The 21,536-nt window shown below is 42.5% G+C and overlaps 1 protein-coding gene across 1 annotated transcript in view; it reads left to right on the top strand.

Annotated features, from left to right (window-relative positions):
- LOC106561774 (disintegrin and metalloproteinase domain-containing protein 10) overlaps window positions 1–19,099 on the top strand; it is a 49,401-nt gene extending 30,302 nt beyond the window's left edge. Inside the window, exons 13-16 of the mRNA XM_045688573.2 lie at window positions 246–357; window positions 2,697–2,917; window positions 5,343–5,469; window positions 10,053–19,099. Of these exons, the coding sequence (XP_045544529.1) occupies window positions 246–357; window positions 2,697–2,917; window positions 5,343–5,469; window positions 10,053–10,273 (681 nt within the window). The 3' untranslated portion in view covers window positions 10,274–19,099. The remainder of the gene's footprint in view (window positions 1–245; window positions 358–2,696; window positions 2,918–5,342; window positions 5,470–10,052) is intronic.
- The last annotated feature ends 2,437 nt before the right edge of the window (window positions 19,100–21,536 follow it).

The following is a 21,536-nucleotide window of genomic DNA, read 5'->3' as shown; positions in this document are numbered from 1 at the left end:
ATTTCAGACATTTCATTTCATGCATTTTTTATTTTTTGTTTTTTTGTACTGGCCCCCCCGCCCCCCCCCCCTTTTTATTACCAGGAACCTTTTTATTTGATTAACTTACAAATGCCTATGTTTGCTGAAAATTCAACGTTTAGCTACACATGTCTACAATTCCAAAATAAAATACACTTTAAATATAAAAGTAATTTGAGTTTGACCCTGTTGAAGCTCATCCCTTCCATGTGCTCCTCCTCCAGGGCTGTTCTGGCTCCATCTGTGAGAAGTTTGGTCTGGAGGTCTGTACCTGTGCCAGCGTGGAGGGCAAAGACGAGACTGACGAGCTGTGCCACGTCTGCTGTAGCGAGAAGAGTGAGTCCTGCTTGTGTGTGGTGTGTGTGGTGGTGTGGGGTGTGTGTGTGTGTGTGTGTGTGTGTGTGTGTGTGTGTGTGTGTGTGTGTGTGTGTGTGTGTGTGTGTGGGGGGGGCCACCACCTCAGGTCTCTCTACCCCAAGGAGTGTGAGCACTACTTGTCTTAACCGGATCCCTGACGTTAACATTACGTTTTAGGAGCATACTTCAGTAGTATTATGTCCTGACGTTAACATTAACATGTTTTAGGGGCATATTTCAGTAGTATTATGTCCTGACGTTAACATTAACATTACGTTTTAGGGGCATATTTCAGTAGTATTATGTCCTGACGTTAACATTAACATTACGTTTTAGGGGCATATTTCAGTAGTATTATGTCCTGACGTTAACATTAACATGTTTTAGGGGCATATTTCAGTAGTATTATGTCCTGACGTTAACATTAACATGTTTTAGGGGCATATTTCAGTAGTATTATGTCCTGACGTTAACATTAACATGTTTTAGGAGCATATTTCAGTAGTATTATGTCCTGACGTTAACATTAACATGTTTTAGGAGCATATTTCAGTAGTATTATGTCCTGACGTTAACATTACGTTTTAGGGCCATATTTCAGTAGTATTATGTCCTGACGTTAACATTAACATGTTTTAGGGGCATATTTCAGTAGTATTATGTCCTGACGTTAACATTAACATGTTTTAGGGGCATATTTCAGTAGTATTATGTCCTGACGTTAACATTAACATGTTTTAGGAGCATATTTCAGTAACATTATGTCCTGACGTTAACATTACGTTTTAGGGGCATATTTCAGTAGTATTATGTCCTGACGTTAACATTACGTTTTAGGGGCATATTTCAGTAGTATTATGTCCTGACGTTAACATTAACATGTTTTAGGGGCATATTTCAGTAGTATTATGTCCTGACGTTAACATTAACATGTTTTAGGGGCATATTTCAGTAGTATTATGTCCTGACGTTAACATTAACATGTTTTAGGAGCATATTTCAGTAACATTATGTCCTGACGTTAACATTACGTTTTAGGGGCATATTTCAGTAGTATTATGTCCTGACGTTAACATTACGTTTTAGGGGCATATTTCAGTAGTATTATGTCCTGACGTTAACATTAACATGTTTTAGGAGCATATTTCAGTAGTATTATGTCCTGACGTTAACATTAACATGTTTTAGGAGCATATTTCAGTAGTATTATGTCCTGACGTTAACATTACGTTTTAGGGGCATATTTCAGTAGTATTATGTCCTGACGTTAACATTACGTTTTAGGGGCATATTTCAGTAGTATTATGTCCTGACGTTAACATTACGTTTTAGGGGCATATTTCAGTAGTATTATGTCCTGACGTTAACATTACGTTTTAGGGGCATATTTCAGTAGTATTATGTCCTGACGTTAACATTAACATGTTTTAGGGGCATATTTCAGTAGTATTATGTCCTGACGTTAACATTACGTTTTAGGGGCATATTTCAGTAGTATTATGTCCTGACGTTAACATTACGTTTTAGGGGCATATTTCAGTAGTATTATGTCCTTTCCAGCAGGGTTGCTAAATTCTAGATACTTTCCCAAAGTTGTTGCGTTTTTCAGCGTTCCCCGTTGGAGCGTTCCCCGTTGGAGCGTTCCCCGTTGGAGCGTTCCCAGTTGGAGTGTTCCCCGTTGGAGCGTTCCCCGTTGGATCGTTCCCCGTTGGATCGTTCCCCGTTGGAGCGTTCCCAGTTGGAGCGTTCCCCGTTGGAGCGTTCCCAGTTGGAGCGTTCCCAGTTGGAGCGTTCCCCGTTGGAGCGTTCCCCGTTGGAGCGTTCCCAGTTGGAGCGTTCCCAGTTGGAGCGTTCCCAGTTGGAGCGTTCCCAGTTGGAGCGTTCCCCGTTGGAGCGTTCCCCGTTGGAGTGTTCCCCGTTGGAGAATTTCCTCGTGATTCTGGGAATACTCCAATCCAGGTTTTCTGAAAAACCAAACAACTTTTCTGGAATTTTTCAGCCTTACTTTACCACCTTGTATGACAACTACATTGTATGACAAGGTTTTTAAAGAGCTTTGAGATTATTTATGTAATGAATAGTTAGAATGTCGGATCAGTACCTGAAAGGTTGTTAGATTGAATCCCTGAGTTGACACGGTAATAATCTGTCGTTCTGCCCCCTGAACAAGGCAGTTAACCCACTGTTCCCCGGTAGGCCGTCATTGTAAATAAGAATTTGTTCTTAACTGACTTGCCTCGTTAAATAAAAGTTAAATAAAAATAACTAAATGACTAGTGCTATAAAAGTTATTATTAGTTGATTGTCTTGTCTTGCAGTGGACCCCAACACCTGCAGCAGTACAGGCTCAGAGAAACTGGCCCGGTTCTTCAATAAGAAAATCACCACGCTGCCCGCGGGGTCTCCCTGCAACGACTTCAAGGGCTACTGTGACGTGTTCATGAGGTGTCGGCTGGTGGACGCGGACGGCCCTCTGGCCAGACTGAAGAAGGCCATCTTTAACCCTGAGCTCTACGAAAACATTGCAGAGTGGATAGTGGTACGTAGCTTACTGACTGACTGACTGGACTGTGGTACGTAGCTTACTGACTGGACTGTGGTACGTAGCTTACTGACTGACTGGACTGTGGTACGTAGCTTACTGACTGACTGGACTGTGGTACGTAGCTTACTGACTGACTGGACTGTGGTACGTAGCTTACTGACTGACTGGACTGTGGTACGTAGCTTACTGACTGACTGGACTGTGGTACGTAGCTTACTGACTGACTGACTGGACTGTGGTACGTAGCTTACTGACTGAGTGGACTGTGGTACGTAGCTTACTGACTGAGTGGACTGTGGTACGTAGCTTACTGACTGACTGTGGTACGTAGCTTACTGACTGACTGACTGTGGTACGTAGCTTACTGACTGACTGACTGTGGTACGTAGCTTACTGACTGACTCTTCAACCCTGAGCTCTGAGAACAGAGTGGACTGTGGTACGTAGCTTACTGACTGACTGTGGTACGTAGCTTACTGACTGACAGGACTGTGGTACGTAGCTTACTGACTGACTGTGGTACGTAGCTTACTGACTGGACTGTGGTACGTAGCTTACTGACTGACTTGACTGTGGTACGTAGCTTACTGACTGACTTGACTGTGGTACGTAGCTTACTGACTGACTGTGGTACGTAGCTTACTGACTGACTGGACTGTGGTACGTAGCTTACTGACTGACTGTGGTACGTAGCTTACTGACTGAGTGGACTGTGGTACGTAGCTTACTGACTGACTGGACTGTGGTACGTAGCTTACTGACTGACTGGACTGTGGTACGTAGCTTACTGACTGACTGTGGTACGTAGCTTACCGACTGACTGGACTGTGGTACGTAGCTTACTGACTGACTGTGGTACGTAGCTTACTGACTGAGTGGACTGTGGTACGTAGCTTACTGACTGAGTGGACTGTGGTACGTAGCTTACTGACTGACTGGACTGTGGTACGTAGCTTACTGACTGACTTGACTGTGGTACGTAGCTTACTGACTGACTGTGGTACGTAGCTTACTGACTGACTGTGGTACGTAGCTTACTGACTGAGTGGATAGTGGTACGTAGCTTACTGACTGACTGTGGTACGTAGCTTACTGACTGACTGTGGTACGTAGCTTACTGACTGACTGGACTGTGGTACGTAGCTTACTGACTGACTGGACTGTGGTACGTAGCTTACTGACTGAGTGGACTGTGGTACGTAGCTTACTGACTGACTGGACTGTGGTACGTAGCTTACTGACTGACTGTGATTCTGTCAGCTGACCAGAAAAGGTCACTATATTCCCATGAATGTAATTCTGACTTAATATGTATTTCACTGATTTTGGGAAAAAAAGAAAAAGTCAGTGAGACGGCATGCATAAAGAAAACCATGGAGGACAGGAAGGCAAAGTGTTCCCATTTTGAACCAGTTGCTGTGTCTGAAGGTAGAACTCTGCCTACCCGGGAGGCCCAGAGAGCAAATCAAGTGCACCTATAGTCCTACCGCTGAGCAGTCTGATATCTCAGATCACCTGGTCTGCACAGTTTCCTCAAACCAGACGCTGTAAAAAAAACTACACAGCAGAGTTGATACTGTGAGATTAAAACGTTTCAGACCACGACTAGAGAGAGACTCAACGAATAAAGCAAAGAGCTGCTGTTTTTCTGAGTAACTTCATGTTTAAGTTGCTATTCAGCACTGTCAACACCTTGTTCAACACTTTTATAAGCCATAAAATGCACATTTTCCCTACTTCCACTCAAGCTACAACTAACACTGCAGCAGCATGTGTATAGCAACGTGTTTCCATAAGCTTTGTTGTCGATAAACTTGTGTTGTTGTACAGAACTAAAATATAAATGAAACATGTAAAGTGTTGGTCCCACGTTTCATGAGCTGAAATTAAAGATCCCAGAAATGTTCCTTGTGCAAAAAAAGCTTATTTCTCTCAAATTTTGAGCACAAATTTGTTTACATCCCTGTTAGTGAGCATTTCTCCTTTGCCAAGATAATCCATCCACCTGACAGGTGTGGCATATCAAGAAGCTGATTAAACCGCATGATCATTACACAGGTGCACCTTGTGCTGGGGACAATTAAAGGCCAGTCTAAAAATGTGCAGTTTTGTCACACAACACAATGCCACATGTTTTGAGGGAGCATAGAATTGGCATGCTGACTGCAGGAATGTCCACCAGAGCTGTTGCTAGAGAATTTAATGTTCATTTCTCTACCATAAGCCGCCTCCAATGTTGTTTTAGAGGATTTGGCAGTACGTCCAACCGACCAGTCAGACGCATGCATAAAGAATACAATGGAGGATAACACAAAAAAAACTAATGTATTTTCGTTGTGGACTCTAGTGGACAGATGTTGTTAGAAGTTGTGTGTTTATGAAAAATCTCAATTTCTGTGTGTTTTTCTTCTTGTTCCAGGCTCACTGGTGGGCAGTGCTATTGATGGGCATCGCTCTGATCATGCTGATGGCTGGCTTCATTAAGATCTGCAGTGTCCACACTCCCTCTAGTAACCCCAAACTGCCCCCACCCAAACCACTACCAGGTGAGTCTCCACACCCCATTCTGCAAATCTTCAAATGAATGGGTTGTGAAAAAATGTATTTGTGAGGAGCAGAGAACTACAACAGTATGAGTGTTGTCAGAAATGGCCAGGTCGCCCTTGAAATAGAGGCGTTTTGACCTCTATGGGTCTACCTGGTGAAATGAAGGTGAAAAGACCTGTTCACCGGACGTGCTACCTGTCCCAGACCTACTGGAACCCTGACCTGTTCACCGGACGTGCTACCTGTCCCAGACCTACTGTCCCAGACCTACTGGAACCCTGACCTGTTCACCGGACGTGCTACCTGTCCCAGACCTGCTGTTTTCAACTCTCTAGAGACAGCAGGAGCGGTAGAGATACTCTCAAAGATCGGCTATGAAAAAGCCAACTGACACTTACTCTTGAGTTGCTGACTTGTTGCACCCTCGACAAACTACTATGATTATTATTATTTGACCATGCTGGTCATTTATGAACATTTGAACATCTTGGCCATGTTCTGTTATAATCTCCACCCGGCACAGCCAGAAGAGGACTGGCCACCCCTCATAGCCTGGTTCCTCTCTAGGTTTCTTCCTAGGTTTTGGCCTTTCTAGGGAGTTTTTCCTAGCCACCGTGCTTCTACACCTGCATTGCTTGCTGTTTGGGGGTTTAGGCTGGGTTTCTGTACAGCACTTTGATATATCAGCTGATGTAAGAAGGGCTTTATAAAATACATTTGATTTGATTTGAAAAGAGAAACGCCTGTGAAAAGACAGGAATGTTCAGCTAAACCAGCGGTCACCAACCTTTTCCGAGTCAAAATGCAAGCCAAGACCTACCGCTCAGATTTAGTTTTAACTAGTGATGCACCGATAAGACATTTTTGGCCAATACCGATATCCGATATTTTCCTTGCCTAAAAAAACGATACCGATAGTCAGTATTTACAATTTTAGCGGTCTTTTAAGCATTCTAGTACAGTTAAATGTCTAAGGCACTACAGTCCCTGGTTCGAATCCAGGCTGTATCACATTCGGCCGTGATTGGGAGTCCCATAGTGCGGCGCACAATTGGCCCAGCGTTGTCCGGGCCGTCATTGTAAATAAGAATTTATTCTTAACTGACTTGCCTAGTTAAATAAAGGTCACATCACACTGACCAAAAAGTTATTTTGTTGGCATTTACGTAGGTCCCCATTACCAGTAAACCATAATCAAAACCTATTTCTTTCACTTACTTGCTGTGCTGTTTCATTGTTCATTTGTTCAGTCGTTTCATTCTCAACCAGGATTTCTATGGAACGCCGTTTGGGTGCAAGAAGAGTTAAAAGAGATACACTATTTGACGTGTCATAACACAACATCTGTTTTAGTAGCTATAGTTAGCTAGCTAACTATATAGCTAGGTGTCATCATCTAAAAGAACCCTAATTTACAAGACAGTTCTTATTTGATTAATGGTGGTCGGACCCATCTATGTGAAGCTAGCCATAATAAGGATTAGCCACAATAGTGGACTTTGCGTTAGCCTTCAAAAGTAAAAGTATGGCATAATTTTACTATTTGTGTTAATTTGCATTACTGTCAATGATATACTTATATTTTGAAGGCAAACCGCAAATTCCGCTATTGTGCCTAATCCTTATTGTGGCTAGCTTCACAACACATAACCCGGTCCTGTCGAGCATCACTAGGCAAATGAAGCTAGCTGGCTGCATATAACGTTAGCTTTGGGCAACGGGGTTAAGTTGCTCACTAGCTATTTATTTTCATGAACTAAAGTTCAATTTCAATAGGCGAACAACAAGTGGCGACCTAGCTAATACTTACTCATAAGGATTCCTAAATCATTGCTAAGAATAATGAAAATGACTGCAGGTTCTACTGGTCATTGTTTTCAGGCTAGTTGTATTGCTGCTAGCTAGGTACCAAGCTAAAGCTAGCTACCCCAGAAGTTGCTGTCGAAAAAATGATGCTTTATTACCAAAGCGGTATTGTAAACACATCGTTCGTGGCCGGTGTTTGCTTGTTTGCAGACTTTTTTGTACAGCTTTGACGGCGCTACTCTATCTTTTTTGACACGCAAAGACCAAAACGGCGTTCCATAGTATGTATGTCGTGAAGCTAATAGCATTGACGCTATTACTGTGTAACTCCGGTAGGGCAACATCTGAACAATAGCGCACTTGGTAGTGTGTGCCGATGCTCGACCAGTCGGCGAAAGCCAACATCACCCACGACAGAGAACGGTTGATTGTAAAAGGGCAATGAATTCCATTATCTTGGCTTTAATGGATTTCACCTTTGAGTTGTCGTCTCGCTGAAATTCTGTTACTCTTTCAAATGACTGCTGGACTTGCTGACTGCTCGATCCACACAGCAGACATTGTGGACTAGGTTAGGAATGCTGTGTTGCACGTACAGCACAATATTTTACGTGCCGTCATTACGTCATGTACCTACGTTATATAGGGATGCACGTCAGCTTTGACATCGGTTTTACACATCGGGGCATTAAACTAGACATCGGGCCGATACCGATGTCGGCATTTTTAGCTAATATCGTCCAATACCGATATATCGTGCATCCCTAGTTTTAACCCTGACTTTAAAAAAATGTAAGCCTTATGCAACATTGACCTATTTAAAAACAGTTCTGTAGAAATTAGGATCGTGCAGTAGGCTTACAGGCCCAATACATTATTACTGCTTATTGTCTTTGCTTGAATTGCCCTGCCAGTGTTTTTTTTTTCTTTCTTCTAAGACCTTTAAGGTAAAATGTAAGGTATATGATCACACTGGTAATAGATTGTTTGTTATATTACTTGTGAGGCACAGCTAAGTGATAACGTAATTTTCAGAGGTTAGGCTGCCTCTCACATGACTCTCCGTCCCGCCGTTCTCCGCTGAGAAAAGGGTACAAAGTCTTCCAGCTGATGGCGAAACTCAAGTCGCACTGCATGCAGAAATTAATGTTGTTACTCCTATGATCAGAGAAAGTGAAATATTCCTCTATATTAAAAAAGACAAGCCGGAAGACGCCAGTAATTCACTGAACAAAAATATACATGCAACAATGTCAACGATTTTACTGAGTTACAGTTCATAGAGGGAAATCAGTAAATTGTCATAAATTCATTAGGCCCTAATCTATGGATTTCACATGACTGGGAATACACATATACATCTGTTGGTCACAGATACTTTAAAGAAAGGGTAGGGGCGTGGATCAGAAAACCAGTCAAAACCAGGCACATTTCTCCAGCATGCCGGTGGCCATCGAAGGTGAGCATTTGCCCACTGAAGTCGGTTACGATGCCAAACTACCGTAGGGTCAAGACCCTGGTGAGGACAACGAGCACGCAGATGAGCTTCCCTGAGACGGTTTCTGACTGTTTGTGCAGAAATTCTTCAGTTGTGCAAATCCACAGTTCCATCAGTTGTCTTGGTGGCTGGTCTCAGATGATCCCGCAGGTGAAGAAACCAGATGTGGAGGTCCTGGGCTGACGTGGTTACACGTGGTCTGTGAGGTCGGTTGGACCTACTGCCAAATTCTCTAAAACGACGTTGGAGGCGGCTTATGGTAGAGAAATGAACATTAGATTCTCTGACAACAGCTCTGGTGGACATTCATGCAGTCAGCATGCCAATTGCACATTCCCTCAACTTGAGACATCGGTGGCATTGTGTTGTGTGACACAACATTTTAGAGAAGCCTTTTATTGTCCCCAGCACAAGATGCACCTGTGTAATAATCATACTGTTTAATCAGCTTCTTGATATGCCACACCTGTCAGGTGGATGGATTATCTTGGCAAAGGAGAAATGCTCACTAACAGGGATGTAAACAAATTTGTGCTCAAAATTTGAGAGAAATAAGCTTTTTTTGCACAAGGAACATTTCTGGGATCTTTAATTTCAGCTCATGAAACATGGGACCAACATTTACATGTTTCATTTATATTTTAGTTCAGTACAACAACACAAGTTTATCGACAACAAAGCTTATGGAAACACGTTGCTATACACATGCTGCTGCAGTGTTAGTTGTAGCTTGAGTGGAAGTAGGGAAAATGTGCATTTTATGGCTTATAAAAGTGTTGAACAAGGTGTTGACAGTGCTGAATAGCAACTTAAACATGAAGTTACTCATAAAAACAGCAGCTCTTTGCTTTATTCGTTGAGTCTCTCTCTAGTCGTGGTCTGAAACGTTTTAATCTCACAGTATCAACTCTGCTGTGTAGTTTTTTTACAGCGTCTGGTTTGAGGAAACTGTGCAGACCAGGTGATCTGAGATATCAGACTGCTCAGCGGTAGGACTATAGGTGCACTTGATTTGCTCTCTGGGCCTCCCGGGTAGGCAGAGTTCTACCTTCAGACACAGGAACTGGTTCAAAATGGGAACACTTTGCCTTCCTGGCACTAGGGCTGCTGAATCAAGTGCACCTACCGCCAATAGTGTGAAAATAATATACAAAAATTGAATGCAAGGCTTTATCGTTTGTTTTTCTACAGAAATGTTTGGTGATCAACCAGTCAATTGGGATCGACTGGTTATTGACCACTGTGCTAGACTAAACCTCTCTCTCCCTCTTACCCCAGGCACGTTGAAGAGGAGGAGAGCCCAGCAGCACGCCAGGGAGGCCAGAGATGCCCAGGTTCACCAGTCCCAGTCCCACCACGGAGATGTCAGTCACGGCCAGCACCGCCCTGTCTCTGGGGGCCAGCGGCAGCAGCCCTCACGCCAACCCCAGCCCCAGAGGCACCACCGCAGCCAGGGCCAGCCCAGAGAAAACTACCAGATGGGTCAGATGAGACGCTGAGCTGCTGAGACGCTGGGGTTCGGGGTGGGAACGCTGCTCCCTCCGTCGACTGCTCCTTGCCTTGCCTTGGCTCCTCCTTGTGCCTATCTATGTCACTGCTGGGATTGAGATTTGAACCCATTTTTTGGGGGGATATTTGAACCCATGTCTCCAGGGTGGAAATCCCACATCTTAACCATTAAACCAAGAGGATTTTCTTAGATGTTTTAATGATTTAGGATAGACGGAATTGAGGGAAAGATAAGGGAACCACACTTTTTTAGTTTTTATACACTTTTTTTTTTAGGATGTCCTCATTATCTAATGGTTAAGGTGTTGTGTTGCCACGTGGGAGACCCGGCTTCAAATCCCACCGGTTTACACCTAACAGTGGGATAAAACACGTGCTTCACTCCACCCAAAGAACAACCTAAACTGGTTGTTTACCATCCCCGTACGTCAGACCCTCCATCTACAAACAGACAAACAGGACGGAGTTGAGAAAGCTCACATAAAGACCCTCTCCAACGACCACCACTGGGGCTGCAGCACCTCTGACCTCTTCACATAAAGACCCTCTCTAACGACCACCACTGGGGCTGCAGCACCTCTGACCTCTTCACATAAAGACCCTCTCTAACGACCACCACTGGGGCTGCAGCACCTCTGACCTCTTCACATAAAGACCCTCTCTAACGACCACCACTGGGGCTGCAGCACCTCTGACCTCTTCACATAAAGACCCTCTCTAACGACCACCACTGGGGCTGCAGCACCTCTGACCTCTTCACATAAAGACCCTCTCTAACGACCACCACTGGGGCTGCAGCACCTCTGACCTCTTCACATAAAGACCCTCTCTAACGACCACCACTGGGGCTGCAGCACCTCTGACCTCTTCACATAAAGACCCTCTCTAACGACCACCACTGGGGCTGCAGCACCTCTGACCTCTTCACATAAAGACCCTCTCTAACGACCACCACTGGGGCTGCAGCACCTCTGACCTCTTCACAATAAAGACCTCCTTCAACGACCACCACTCGGGGCTCTCTCGCTGTGGGAGTGAGATCCACCATTTTAGTTGACCATCCGCCATTTTGTCATTCTGTGGAGTGGAATTGACCATCAGCCGTGCAGTGTGGAGTGGAAGTGACCATCAGCCGTGCAGTGTGGAGTGGAAGTGACCATCAGCCGTGCAGTGTGGAGTGGAAGTGACCATCAGCCGTGCAGTGTGGAGTGGAAGTGACCATCAGCCGTGCAGTGTGGAGTGGAAGTGACCATCAGCCGTGCAGTGTGGAGTGGAAGTGACCATCAGCCGTGCAGTGTGGAGTGGAAGTGACCATCAGACATTGCATTTTTTTTTCTCTCATTTATTTTAATAGAGTTCCAAGGAGTGGAGGAATGGTTTCATCACATGTAGCTTTAGTCATGTGTTTTTTTTCTCTCTTTTCATTTGCAAAGTCCCTGCTGCTGAGTGAGAACACACATATGTTCCTAGGCTCCTGGTTGGTTGAAATGTTTTGTCAGCCATCTTAGCCAGAAATTAAAGAGATTTGCTGGACTTGTGATTACGACACAACGTTTCAAACTAAGCAGCAAAAAGACACAAGGCTTTGTTTCTCCGTGCAGACTCTCTGACCTGTCTGTCTGTCTGTCTGTCAGACAGACTGTCTCTGACTGACAGTCTGTCTGTAAAGATTTCAGTGTAACATAACATGAGTGAAAAAACACAACTATTTCTTCTACTGTAAATGTACATATGATTCTTTACTGTTTTTGGTTAGTACTGTACTCTCAGGACAGTAACACAAATGATGGTATCTGGAAAAGTCTATGGGTAAGTTCTCTGGACTCTGGACACTGAAGTTGGGAATTTTGACAGCATTTCAGCAATCAAGTTCTCCTTTTGCTGCAATCATGGAATCCTATGGATGGAATTCTCATAGTGTTTAGGTTCCAGAGGTTCCAGCGGTAGAACATAAGGTCACCACCATATCTCACTACTTCTCACCTTTGACCTTTTGTGACGTTCAAGAGCTCCCTCATCTCTTCATCTGGTATTTTTGCTAACAACTTGTTTCTGGTCTCGTCGTGACGTAACAACTTGTTCTGGTCTCGTCGTGATAGAAAGGAAAGGGAAGTTCACTTTTAGTTTTTACACACTTTTTTGTTTTGTCCCAGTTTTTTTCTTTTTTTTATATACGTTTTGATGCAGTAGAATAAATCTAACAAATAACCACTAATTAAAAGCTGATTCTGCCTGTCAGGTCACTGAAGGCAGGCTAAGCTTGGCATAGGGTGCATCCAAAATATCACCCTATTCTCTATTTATCCCTGGTCCAAACTAGTGCACTATATACAGTTGAAGTTGGAAGTTTACATACAGTTAGGTTGGAGTCATTAAAACTTCTTTTTCAACCACTCCACAAATGTATTTTTAACAAACTATAGTTTTGGCAAGTCGGTTAGGACATCTGCTTTGTGCATGACACAAGTCATTTTTCCAACAATTGTTTACAGACAGATTATTTCACTGTATCACAATTCCAGTGGGTCAGAAGTTTACATACACTAAGTTGACTGTGCCTTTAAACAACTTGGAAAATTCCCGAAAATTATGTCATGGCTTTATAAGCTTCTGATAGGCTAACTGACATCATTTTACGTCAATTGGAGGTGTACCTGTGGATGTATTTCAAGGCCTACCTTCAAACTCAGTGCCTCAAAAGAAATCAGCCAAGACCTCAGAAAAAAAATTGTAGACCTCCACAAGTCTGGTTCATCCTTGGAGCAATTTCCAAACGCCTGAAGGTACCACGTCCATCTGTACAAACAATAGTACGCTAGTATAAACACCATGGGACCACGTAGCCGTCATACCGCTCAGGAAGGAGACGCGTTCTGTCTCCTAGAGATGAACGTACTTTGGTGCGAAAAGAGCAAATCAATCCCAGAACAACAGTAAAGGACCTTGTGAAGATGCTGGAGGAAACGGGTACAAAAGTATCTATATCCACAGTAAAACGAGTCCTATATCGACATAACCTGAAAGGCCGCTCAGCAAAGGAAGAAGCCACTGCTCCAAAACTGCCCCAAAAAAAGCCAGACAACGGTTTGCAACTGCACATGGGGACAAAGATTGTACTTTTTGGAGAAATGTCCTCTGGTCTGATGAAACAAAAATAGAACTGTTTGGCCACAATGACCATCGTTATGTTTGCAGGAAAAATGGAGAGGCTTGCAAGCCGAAGAACACCATCCCAACCGTGAAGCACGGGGGTGGCAGCATCATGTTGTGGGGGTGCTTTGCTGCAGGAGGGACTGGTGCATTTCACAAAATAGATGGCATCATGAGGAAGGAAAATTATGTGGATAAATTCAAGCAACATCTCAAGACGTCAGTCAGGAAGTTAAAGCTTGGTGGCAAATGGGTCTTCCAAATGGACAATGACCCCAAACATACTTCCAAAGTTGTGGCAAAATGGCTTATGGACAACAAAGTCAAGGTATTGGAGTGGCCATCACAAAGCCCTGACCTCAACCCTATAGACAATTTGTGGGCAGAACTGAAAAAGCATTTGCGAGCAAGGGGGCCTAGAAACCTGACTCAGTTACACCAGCTCTGTCAGGAGGAATGGGCCAAAATTCACCCAACTTATTGTGGGAAGCTTGTGGAAGGCTACCCTAAACGTTTGACCCAAGTTAAACAATTTAAAGACAATGCTACCAAATACTAATTGAGTGTATGTAAACTTCTGACCCACTGGGAATGTGATGAAAGAAATAAAAGCTGAAATAAATCAGCTATTATTCTGACATTTCACATTCTTAAAATAAAGTGGTGATCCTAACTGACCTAAGACAGGGAATTTTTACTAGGATTAAATGTCAGGAATTGTGGAAAAACTGAGTTTAAATGTATTTGGCTAAGGTGTATGTAAACTTCCGACTCCAACTGTAGGTCTTAGGGTGCCATTTCGTATGTACACTTACTTTAGTACAGAGAGGCTATTAATGACACATTTCTAGGTTTACATGAGTGTGGAAATAAATCGAAAATCAATTCCAATAATGGAAGAAAAAAAATGAGAATAAAAAGACATTAGTTAATTTTCAGATCAAAAGTCTGACAATCTACGATGTGGCCATGTAGTCATGTTTTTCTTTATTTAAATGTGACCATTGTTGATTGATTACTAGGCTGTAAGGTCTGTAATATTTTGTCTGTTACACAATTAATCATAACTGATCCATGTTCCTATGATAGCTGGGGGTTGATTTTAGCTAGGTATTTTAACCACTAGAACAAACAGGAGTTATTCCAAGACGATCACATATTCTCATTGTCCACTATGACCAAACACTTTTGTTTTTTAGAGCTAGTCTCTGGATTGAATGGTCATTTTTTCCCCCCGTGCATTGATCACTTGCCCTGTAAAAATGTGTGTGGATGATTGGGTTGTGTTGATTTAGGCACCAAACGGAAGAAAACAGAATGCAACGGGGAACCTGGGCTATTCCAATAAGAAACACGGTTTGTATTTTTTATTTGTATTTTTTGGGGGGGGGGGGCGTTGCAAAAATGTTTTTTTTTAAAACCTTTTTTTGTTTGTTTTGTTTTTCGTTGTAAAAATGTTTTTTTTTTGTTGCTGTGTGCCCTAATGAACATGACCCTGTTCTGTTAAAAGACTGTGTCCCCTACAGAGATGAGTGTCACTGTGACCCTTTACATTAGTTAACATGAGTGTTGTTGTGCCATACTTTATGAACGAGTCTTTATATTTTTATCTTTACTTTTATGTAGGAAAAACCAGTAAGACGCTCTCTAAAAGCCATCCGCTAGTTTGAATGGACGAATGGAAGACTCATAGCCTGGTCCCAGAACAGTTTGTGCTGTCTGGCTAACTCCTGTGGTGTAATTGTCATACCAAACAGTGATTTTGACTATGACTGACCATAGAAGTTGTTACCATATGTTATAGCAACTGGTGCCTGACGACACTGTCAATGATGTGGTACGTGACCGTTCGTTGATGCAACGTCTAAAGAAAGAGGAGGCTGGTAGCGGGACTGTTTGACCTCCGGTGTTTACTCCTGCCCTTAATACTACAAAGGCAGTGGACTAGGTTGATTTTTAGAACAGCCTAGATCAGGGATGGGCAACTTTTGATGAGGTGGTGGGAGCCACAAAATCTAAACTCCTCATGAGGGGCGGCAGTGGCTCTCTGGTCTGTGTACCCACACTAAAAAACGCTCAAACGCTGATTCATACAGTCTGTGCCGGCCCTAGCCTTTTTGGGTCCCTAAGTGAAATTTTGTTCGGGGGGGGGGGGCCACCTTTGCGAGCAAAACATTTTAGCGCCCACCCCTCCCCAACTTGACAGCAGAGAGAATTCTTTTTTTATTTTTTTCGTTTTTAGAGTTAATTTCCTGCAATTCTACACATTTTGCTATGGGGCGTAGACAATGTTGCAGTTTTTAAAGAAAGTTTTCTGTAATTCTACACAATTTACCATGGGGTGGAGAGAAGATAAAAAAAGTGCTATTAGTACATTTTAAGTAATTCTACTCATTTTGCTATGGTGGCGAAGAGAAACATTTGCACTTTTACAGCCAAATGGCGAAGTTGCATAAAGATGGAAGAATGTATATTGTGCTAAAGCTGATACATTTAAAAGAGTAATGTAGGAAAATGTACAATACGGCGACCTTTAGCAAACGAGCCATTTGTGGTTAAGTACATGCACCTTTTGCTATTTCCTGCAATTCTGCTCATTTTGCCATAGGGTGGAGAGAAATGTTTTCCGTTTTAAATATATCTGAGTGAAAGTGACTAACAAAATCAATGGGGTCGTCCCCCCCCCCCCCCGGGTCGGTAATTTGACCATGGCTAGACTACCTTACCAATCAAATATTTTATTTTTGTTTCTGCCATGGGCTAATTGAGTGACTGACATAACAAGATATAAACTGCTGATACAAAACCACATTTAGAAATTGGACCTTGTGTATTCTACCATTCTAACTTAACATTTAAGTTTATATTTTTTTTGGGGGGGGGAGGGGGGAATTTGATCTGTGGTGGCCATCCCTGGCCTAGATCATGTAAACAGATTCAAAGCTAACTGACTTGCTTTCCTGTTCTGGGTCATGATCACACGTAAACCCTTTTCACACTATCGTGCTGACTCCAACTGTTATTTTCACATGGTCCTTTCTAGCAACGATGGTGGATGTGTAACCAGGCCAGGGCAGTATATCTTGCTTTGGCTCGGCTCGGCTCGGTTGTGTGAAAACAGTCATGGTCTCTGTAGGGGACTTTCTCACATTGAATCCTGTATGTCACATTGCTGAATAAATGATTGCTAAACTCATCATGGAGTTTTTCTGTAGAAAATGAAGCCGTTTTAAAAACCATACTACTGGCTAGTACACTCACAGTACACTCACGGTACACTCACTAACCCAGACTTATTTCCTTGTAAACTTGTACAGTACTTGGGAGTTTTTATTTGAAGATAAAAATTTGAATTTTGATATGTCTGTTACTTTCTTTTTTTTTTGTATTGTAAATCCAGAGAAACTGTTCAGAGATGTTCATCCACTATATATACAACAGTATGTGGACCCCCCTCTCCCTTCAAACTTGAGGATTTGGCTATTTCAGCCACAAACATTGGCAGTAGAATGGCCTTACTGAAGATCTCAGTGACTTTCAACATGGCACCGTCATAGGATGCCACCTTTCCAGAAAGTCAGTTCGTCAAATTTCTGCCCTGCTTGAAAGTGCTGTTATTGTGAGGTGGAAACGTTTAGGAGCAACAATGGCTCAGCCGTGAAGTGGTAGGCCACACACGCTCACAGAACGGGACTGCTGAGTGTTGAAGCGTGTAGTGCGTTAAAATCGTCTGTCCTTGGTTGCAACACTCACTACCGAGTTCCAAACTGCCTCTGTTCGTCGGGAGCTTCATGCAATGGGTTCCCATGGCCGAGCAGCGTCGGCTGGAGTGGTGTAAAGCTCACCACCATTGGACTCTGGAGTGATGGAAACACGTTCTCTGGAGTGATGAATCACACTTCACCATCTGGCAGTCCGACGGATGAATCTGTGTTTGCCGGCTACCAGGAGAACGCTACCTGCCCCAATGCATAGTTCCAACTGTAAAGTTTGGTGGAGGAGGAATAATGGTCTGGGGCAATTTTTCATGGTTCGGGCTAGGCCCCTTAGTTCCAGTGAAGGGAAATCTTAACGCTACAGCATACAATGACATTCTAGACGATTCTGTGCTTCCAACTTTGTGGCAACCCTTTCCTGTTTCAGAAAAGCGAGGTTCATACTGAAATTATTGTCAAGATCGGTGTGGAATAACTTGACTGGCCTGCACAGAGCCCTGACCTCAATCCCATCAAACACCTTTTGGGATGAACGCCGAATGCGAGCCAGGCCTAATCGCCGAACGTCAGTGCCCAACCTCTCTAATGCTCTTGTGGCTGAATGGAAGCAAGTCCCCAGACCAATGTTTCAACATCTAGTGGAAAACCTTTCCAGAAGAGTGGAGTCTGTTATAGCAGCAAATGAGGGGACCAACTCCATATTAATGCCCATGATTTTGGAACGAGATGTTGGACGAGCAGGTGTCCACATACTTTTGGCCATGTAGTGTATGTGATAAACACTCCCCTTCTCAGTAACACTTGATTTGAAGGGTACTTATATAAGTATTACATAACATTCATAAATCATAAATTACACATTCATATTAAATACTTACACACTGCTTATGAATGTTATGTATATGGTTTATGAATGTTATAAAGTCCTTATTTATGTACCCTTCAAATAAAGTGTTAGCAACTTTTCTGAGTTATGTTTTTATCTGTGCTAATTGAAATGGGATTCATTTTAAATATATGTACAATTTTTTTTTCTTTTTTTCTCCAACATCATGAAAATGTTAAAAACAATTAATTGTGATGGACTAACTGTGAGTTCGTAAATTCGCTCTGGCTATCTACTCCGATTTCAGAGCACTCCCGTCTGATTGTGTCAGAGCGCAGAATAACTGCTGAATCTGTCATTAAAGGTCAGTCAAAAAGCGTAATTAAATTGTCACCAACGCTCTGGATAACATGAAGAAAAAAAATCCTAACCAGCTCTTCTAGGGCGAGTAAAATGGTCAGAGTGAGGTGTTCTCTCATTTTTGTCTGGAAGTAGCTAGCACGCTAGCTCATTTTAGATGGTTAGCTTGTGCGTTTGACTGTCGTTGTGAGGCCAGAACGCTTGGATCAACCGTTCTCCTCCGCCAGATACGCGCTCTGAACGCTCCGTCAGCCGAAACGCTCTCAATTTACGGACGCTCAGAGAGCGGCACTCTGGCCGCTCTCTGTCACTCCAGAGTGAATTTACAAACGCATCCTAAAGTCTTTTATTCATTGTCATTTCATTGTGTCTGTTCTCCTGTGGCATGGTTTGGATTAGAAGAACAACAACACAAGAAATAATGCCAGAAAAATGTTACTTTATTTTTTATTTGGAATCTTCATGGTAAAAAAAAAAATGAGAAAAGTTTCTAGATATAAAACATGCACTGAAATGTCAAAAATTGAGTTGAAAATGTTGTAGGTGAAATGATGTAGGCCGAAAGAACACAAGATGATTAAAAAGTAAAAACTACTGTCTGATTTTTAATGTTCACTGTGTTTTATACAGTATCAAAAAATGTTGTTCACTTTGAACATTTTTACAAAAAATTTCAAAAAATGTATTGTGCAAAGAGATGTAATTTTTTGGAGTACTTGAAATGCATTAATTAAAATTAAAAGACTCGTTCAAAATAAACAGGATCCAGGATTCACTGTTTTTGTCTTTTTGAATGTTCATCAGCTCTTCTATTGGTGTTCCGTTGTCATTTCTACACAATTCAAGAATGGACTGACGGTCTTTTTAATGGGAATACAATCTGAGACTGGCTGTCTTTTTAATTGGAATACAATGAGACTGACGGTCTTTTTAATGGGAATACAATCTGAGACTGACCGTCTTTTTAATGGGAATACAATCTGAGACTGACGGTCTTTTTAATGGGAATACAATGAGACTGACTGTCTTTTTAATGGGAATACAATGAGACTGACTGTCTTTATAATGGGAATACAATCTGAGACTGACTGTCTTTAAAAGACAATCTGAAACTGACAGTGTTTTTAATGGGAATACAATCTGAGACTGACTGTCTTTTATAATGGGAATACAATATGAGACTGACTGTCTTTTATAATGGGAATACAATCTGAGACTGACTGTCTTTTATAATGGGAATACAATCTGAGACTGACTGTCTTTTATAATGGGAATACAATGAGACTGACTGTCTTTTATAATGGGAATACAATCTGAGACTGACTGTCTTTTATAATGGGAATACAATGAGACTGACTGTCTTTTTAATGGGAATACAATCTGAGACTGACTGTCTTTTATAATGGGAATACAATCTGAGACTGACTGTCTTTTATAATGGGAATACAATCTGAGACTGACTGTCTTTTATAATGGGAATACAATCTGAGACTGACTGTCTTTTATAATGGGAATACAATATGAGACTGACTGTCTTTAAAAGACAATCTGAGACTGACGGTATTATTAATGGGAAGACAAATCTGAGTTTTGGCCCGTCTTGTATGTTTTTATTTGGGGAGACACCTGGCCAGATCCTTTCAACCCTAAAACCACAATCTCCTAGATATCTATAGCATAGAGCGGGTATTACCACTGATGTCATTCTAATTTCTGACGTACATTATGTATTGTAAATCATGACGTAACAGAAACCTATAGGGTCGTGTCCATACTGTGTGTTTTTTTTCTTCATGGAAACCCCCGGGCCCATAGCACATACCAGGACGTGTGCTGTGTCATTGATTGTCAATACAGATCCTCAATACAGTGATTGGCTGTTGGCAATGTGACTGAATGAACTTTCACCCACAACAGTTGAGTAGGTTCAATAAACAGTCTAGTAGGAGCAGCAGTACAGTGCCATGCATCTAGTTGTTCATTATGTATCTACTGAACTGGTGTACAGAGACTGAGCTGGTCTGGTCATATTCCACAGAACAAATTAGCATGAAACCCCAGACCTGTTTTGTGCTAACCTTACACTTTCTGGGGAGGATCTCAATTTGGTTTTCCTCGACTGCTTGTGTCCTCCGTCTTTGCCTGCTTTTGAAAAATGTCGAAGGTAATGGAGGAGCGGAGGCAAGAAGAGGAATGGGGAAACAAATGGCTACCTGGGGCGGCAGGTAGCCTAGTGGTTAGAGCTTTGGACTAGTAACTGAAAGGTTGCAAGATTGAATCCCTGAGGTAAAAATCTGTCGTTCTGCCCCCTGAACAAGGCAGTTAACCCACTGATCCTAGGCCGTCATTATAAATAAGAATTTGTTCTTGACTGACTTGCCTAGTTAAATAAATAAAAATGTATCAAAGGACTTTCCTTCTGTCATATGTTTGGCTTTATGACACTGAAAACAAGGAGTGGAATATTAGCACAAACTGACTGGTACCCAGGCTAAGAATAAACACACTACTTCTGGTTCTCCTGGCAGAGTTCTATACTGAGTACTGGGTTTGGGAGATGGTAATGGGTGCTGGACTGTTCCCCGGACAGGAGTGAATAGAAGCCAGCCCAGATCTTCACTGGGTTTGGGAGATGCTAATGGGTGCTGGACTGTTCCCCGGACAGGAGTGATTAGAAGCCAGTCCAGATCTTCATATGTCAGCCTCTGGCCCTGAACATCTCCTGTGAGTGGTGGGACAAAAAACACATAACTTTTCATATTTAAAGCAACAATAAAAAACAAACAAAAAATGCTTTTCTATCTCCTGGTGAAAGTAACTTTATAACTTTAGGCCTTTTGATACTGATATCTACCTGCTATTCTGAAGGTCTCCAGAACCTCTGGTTGGTAGTTGTCCATGCGGCTGTAAGAATAGGCTAGGTTACCCAGGCTCCCCTGTCTTCTCCACTGGTCTGAGGCACCTATAGGGATGTGCAAAACAATCAACTGAGTTACCTAATAGCTGCCGTGATCATGATTCATGTTGAGGACTGGTTTAGGTTTAAGGTTTTATTTTAGGCTGTGGCTTATAGTTGTAATATCCATCAGTTCCGTGCATTAACAGCACTATTAGTGATTCAACCTCGAAGGACCAAACTGGTCCCAGTGTATGTGTGTGAGAGGACCTCTGTACCAAACAGGCGCGCAGACCCAGTGTGAT

The sequence above is a fragment of the Salmo salar genome, chromosome 10, assembly GCF_965601325.2.
Source record: "Salmo salar chromosome 10, fSalSal1, whole genome shotgun sequence".
NCBI lineage: Eukaryota > Metazoa > Chordata > Actinopteri > Salmoniformes > Salmonidae > Salmo > Salmo salar.
Note: the sequence above shows the minus strand (reverse complement) of the source record. Positions and strands in the feature narration are given on the sequence as shown.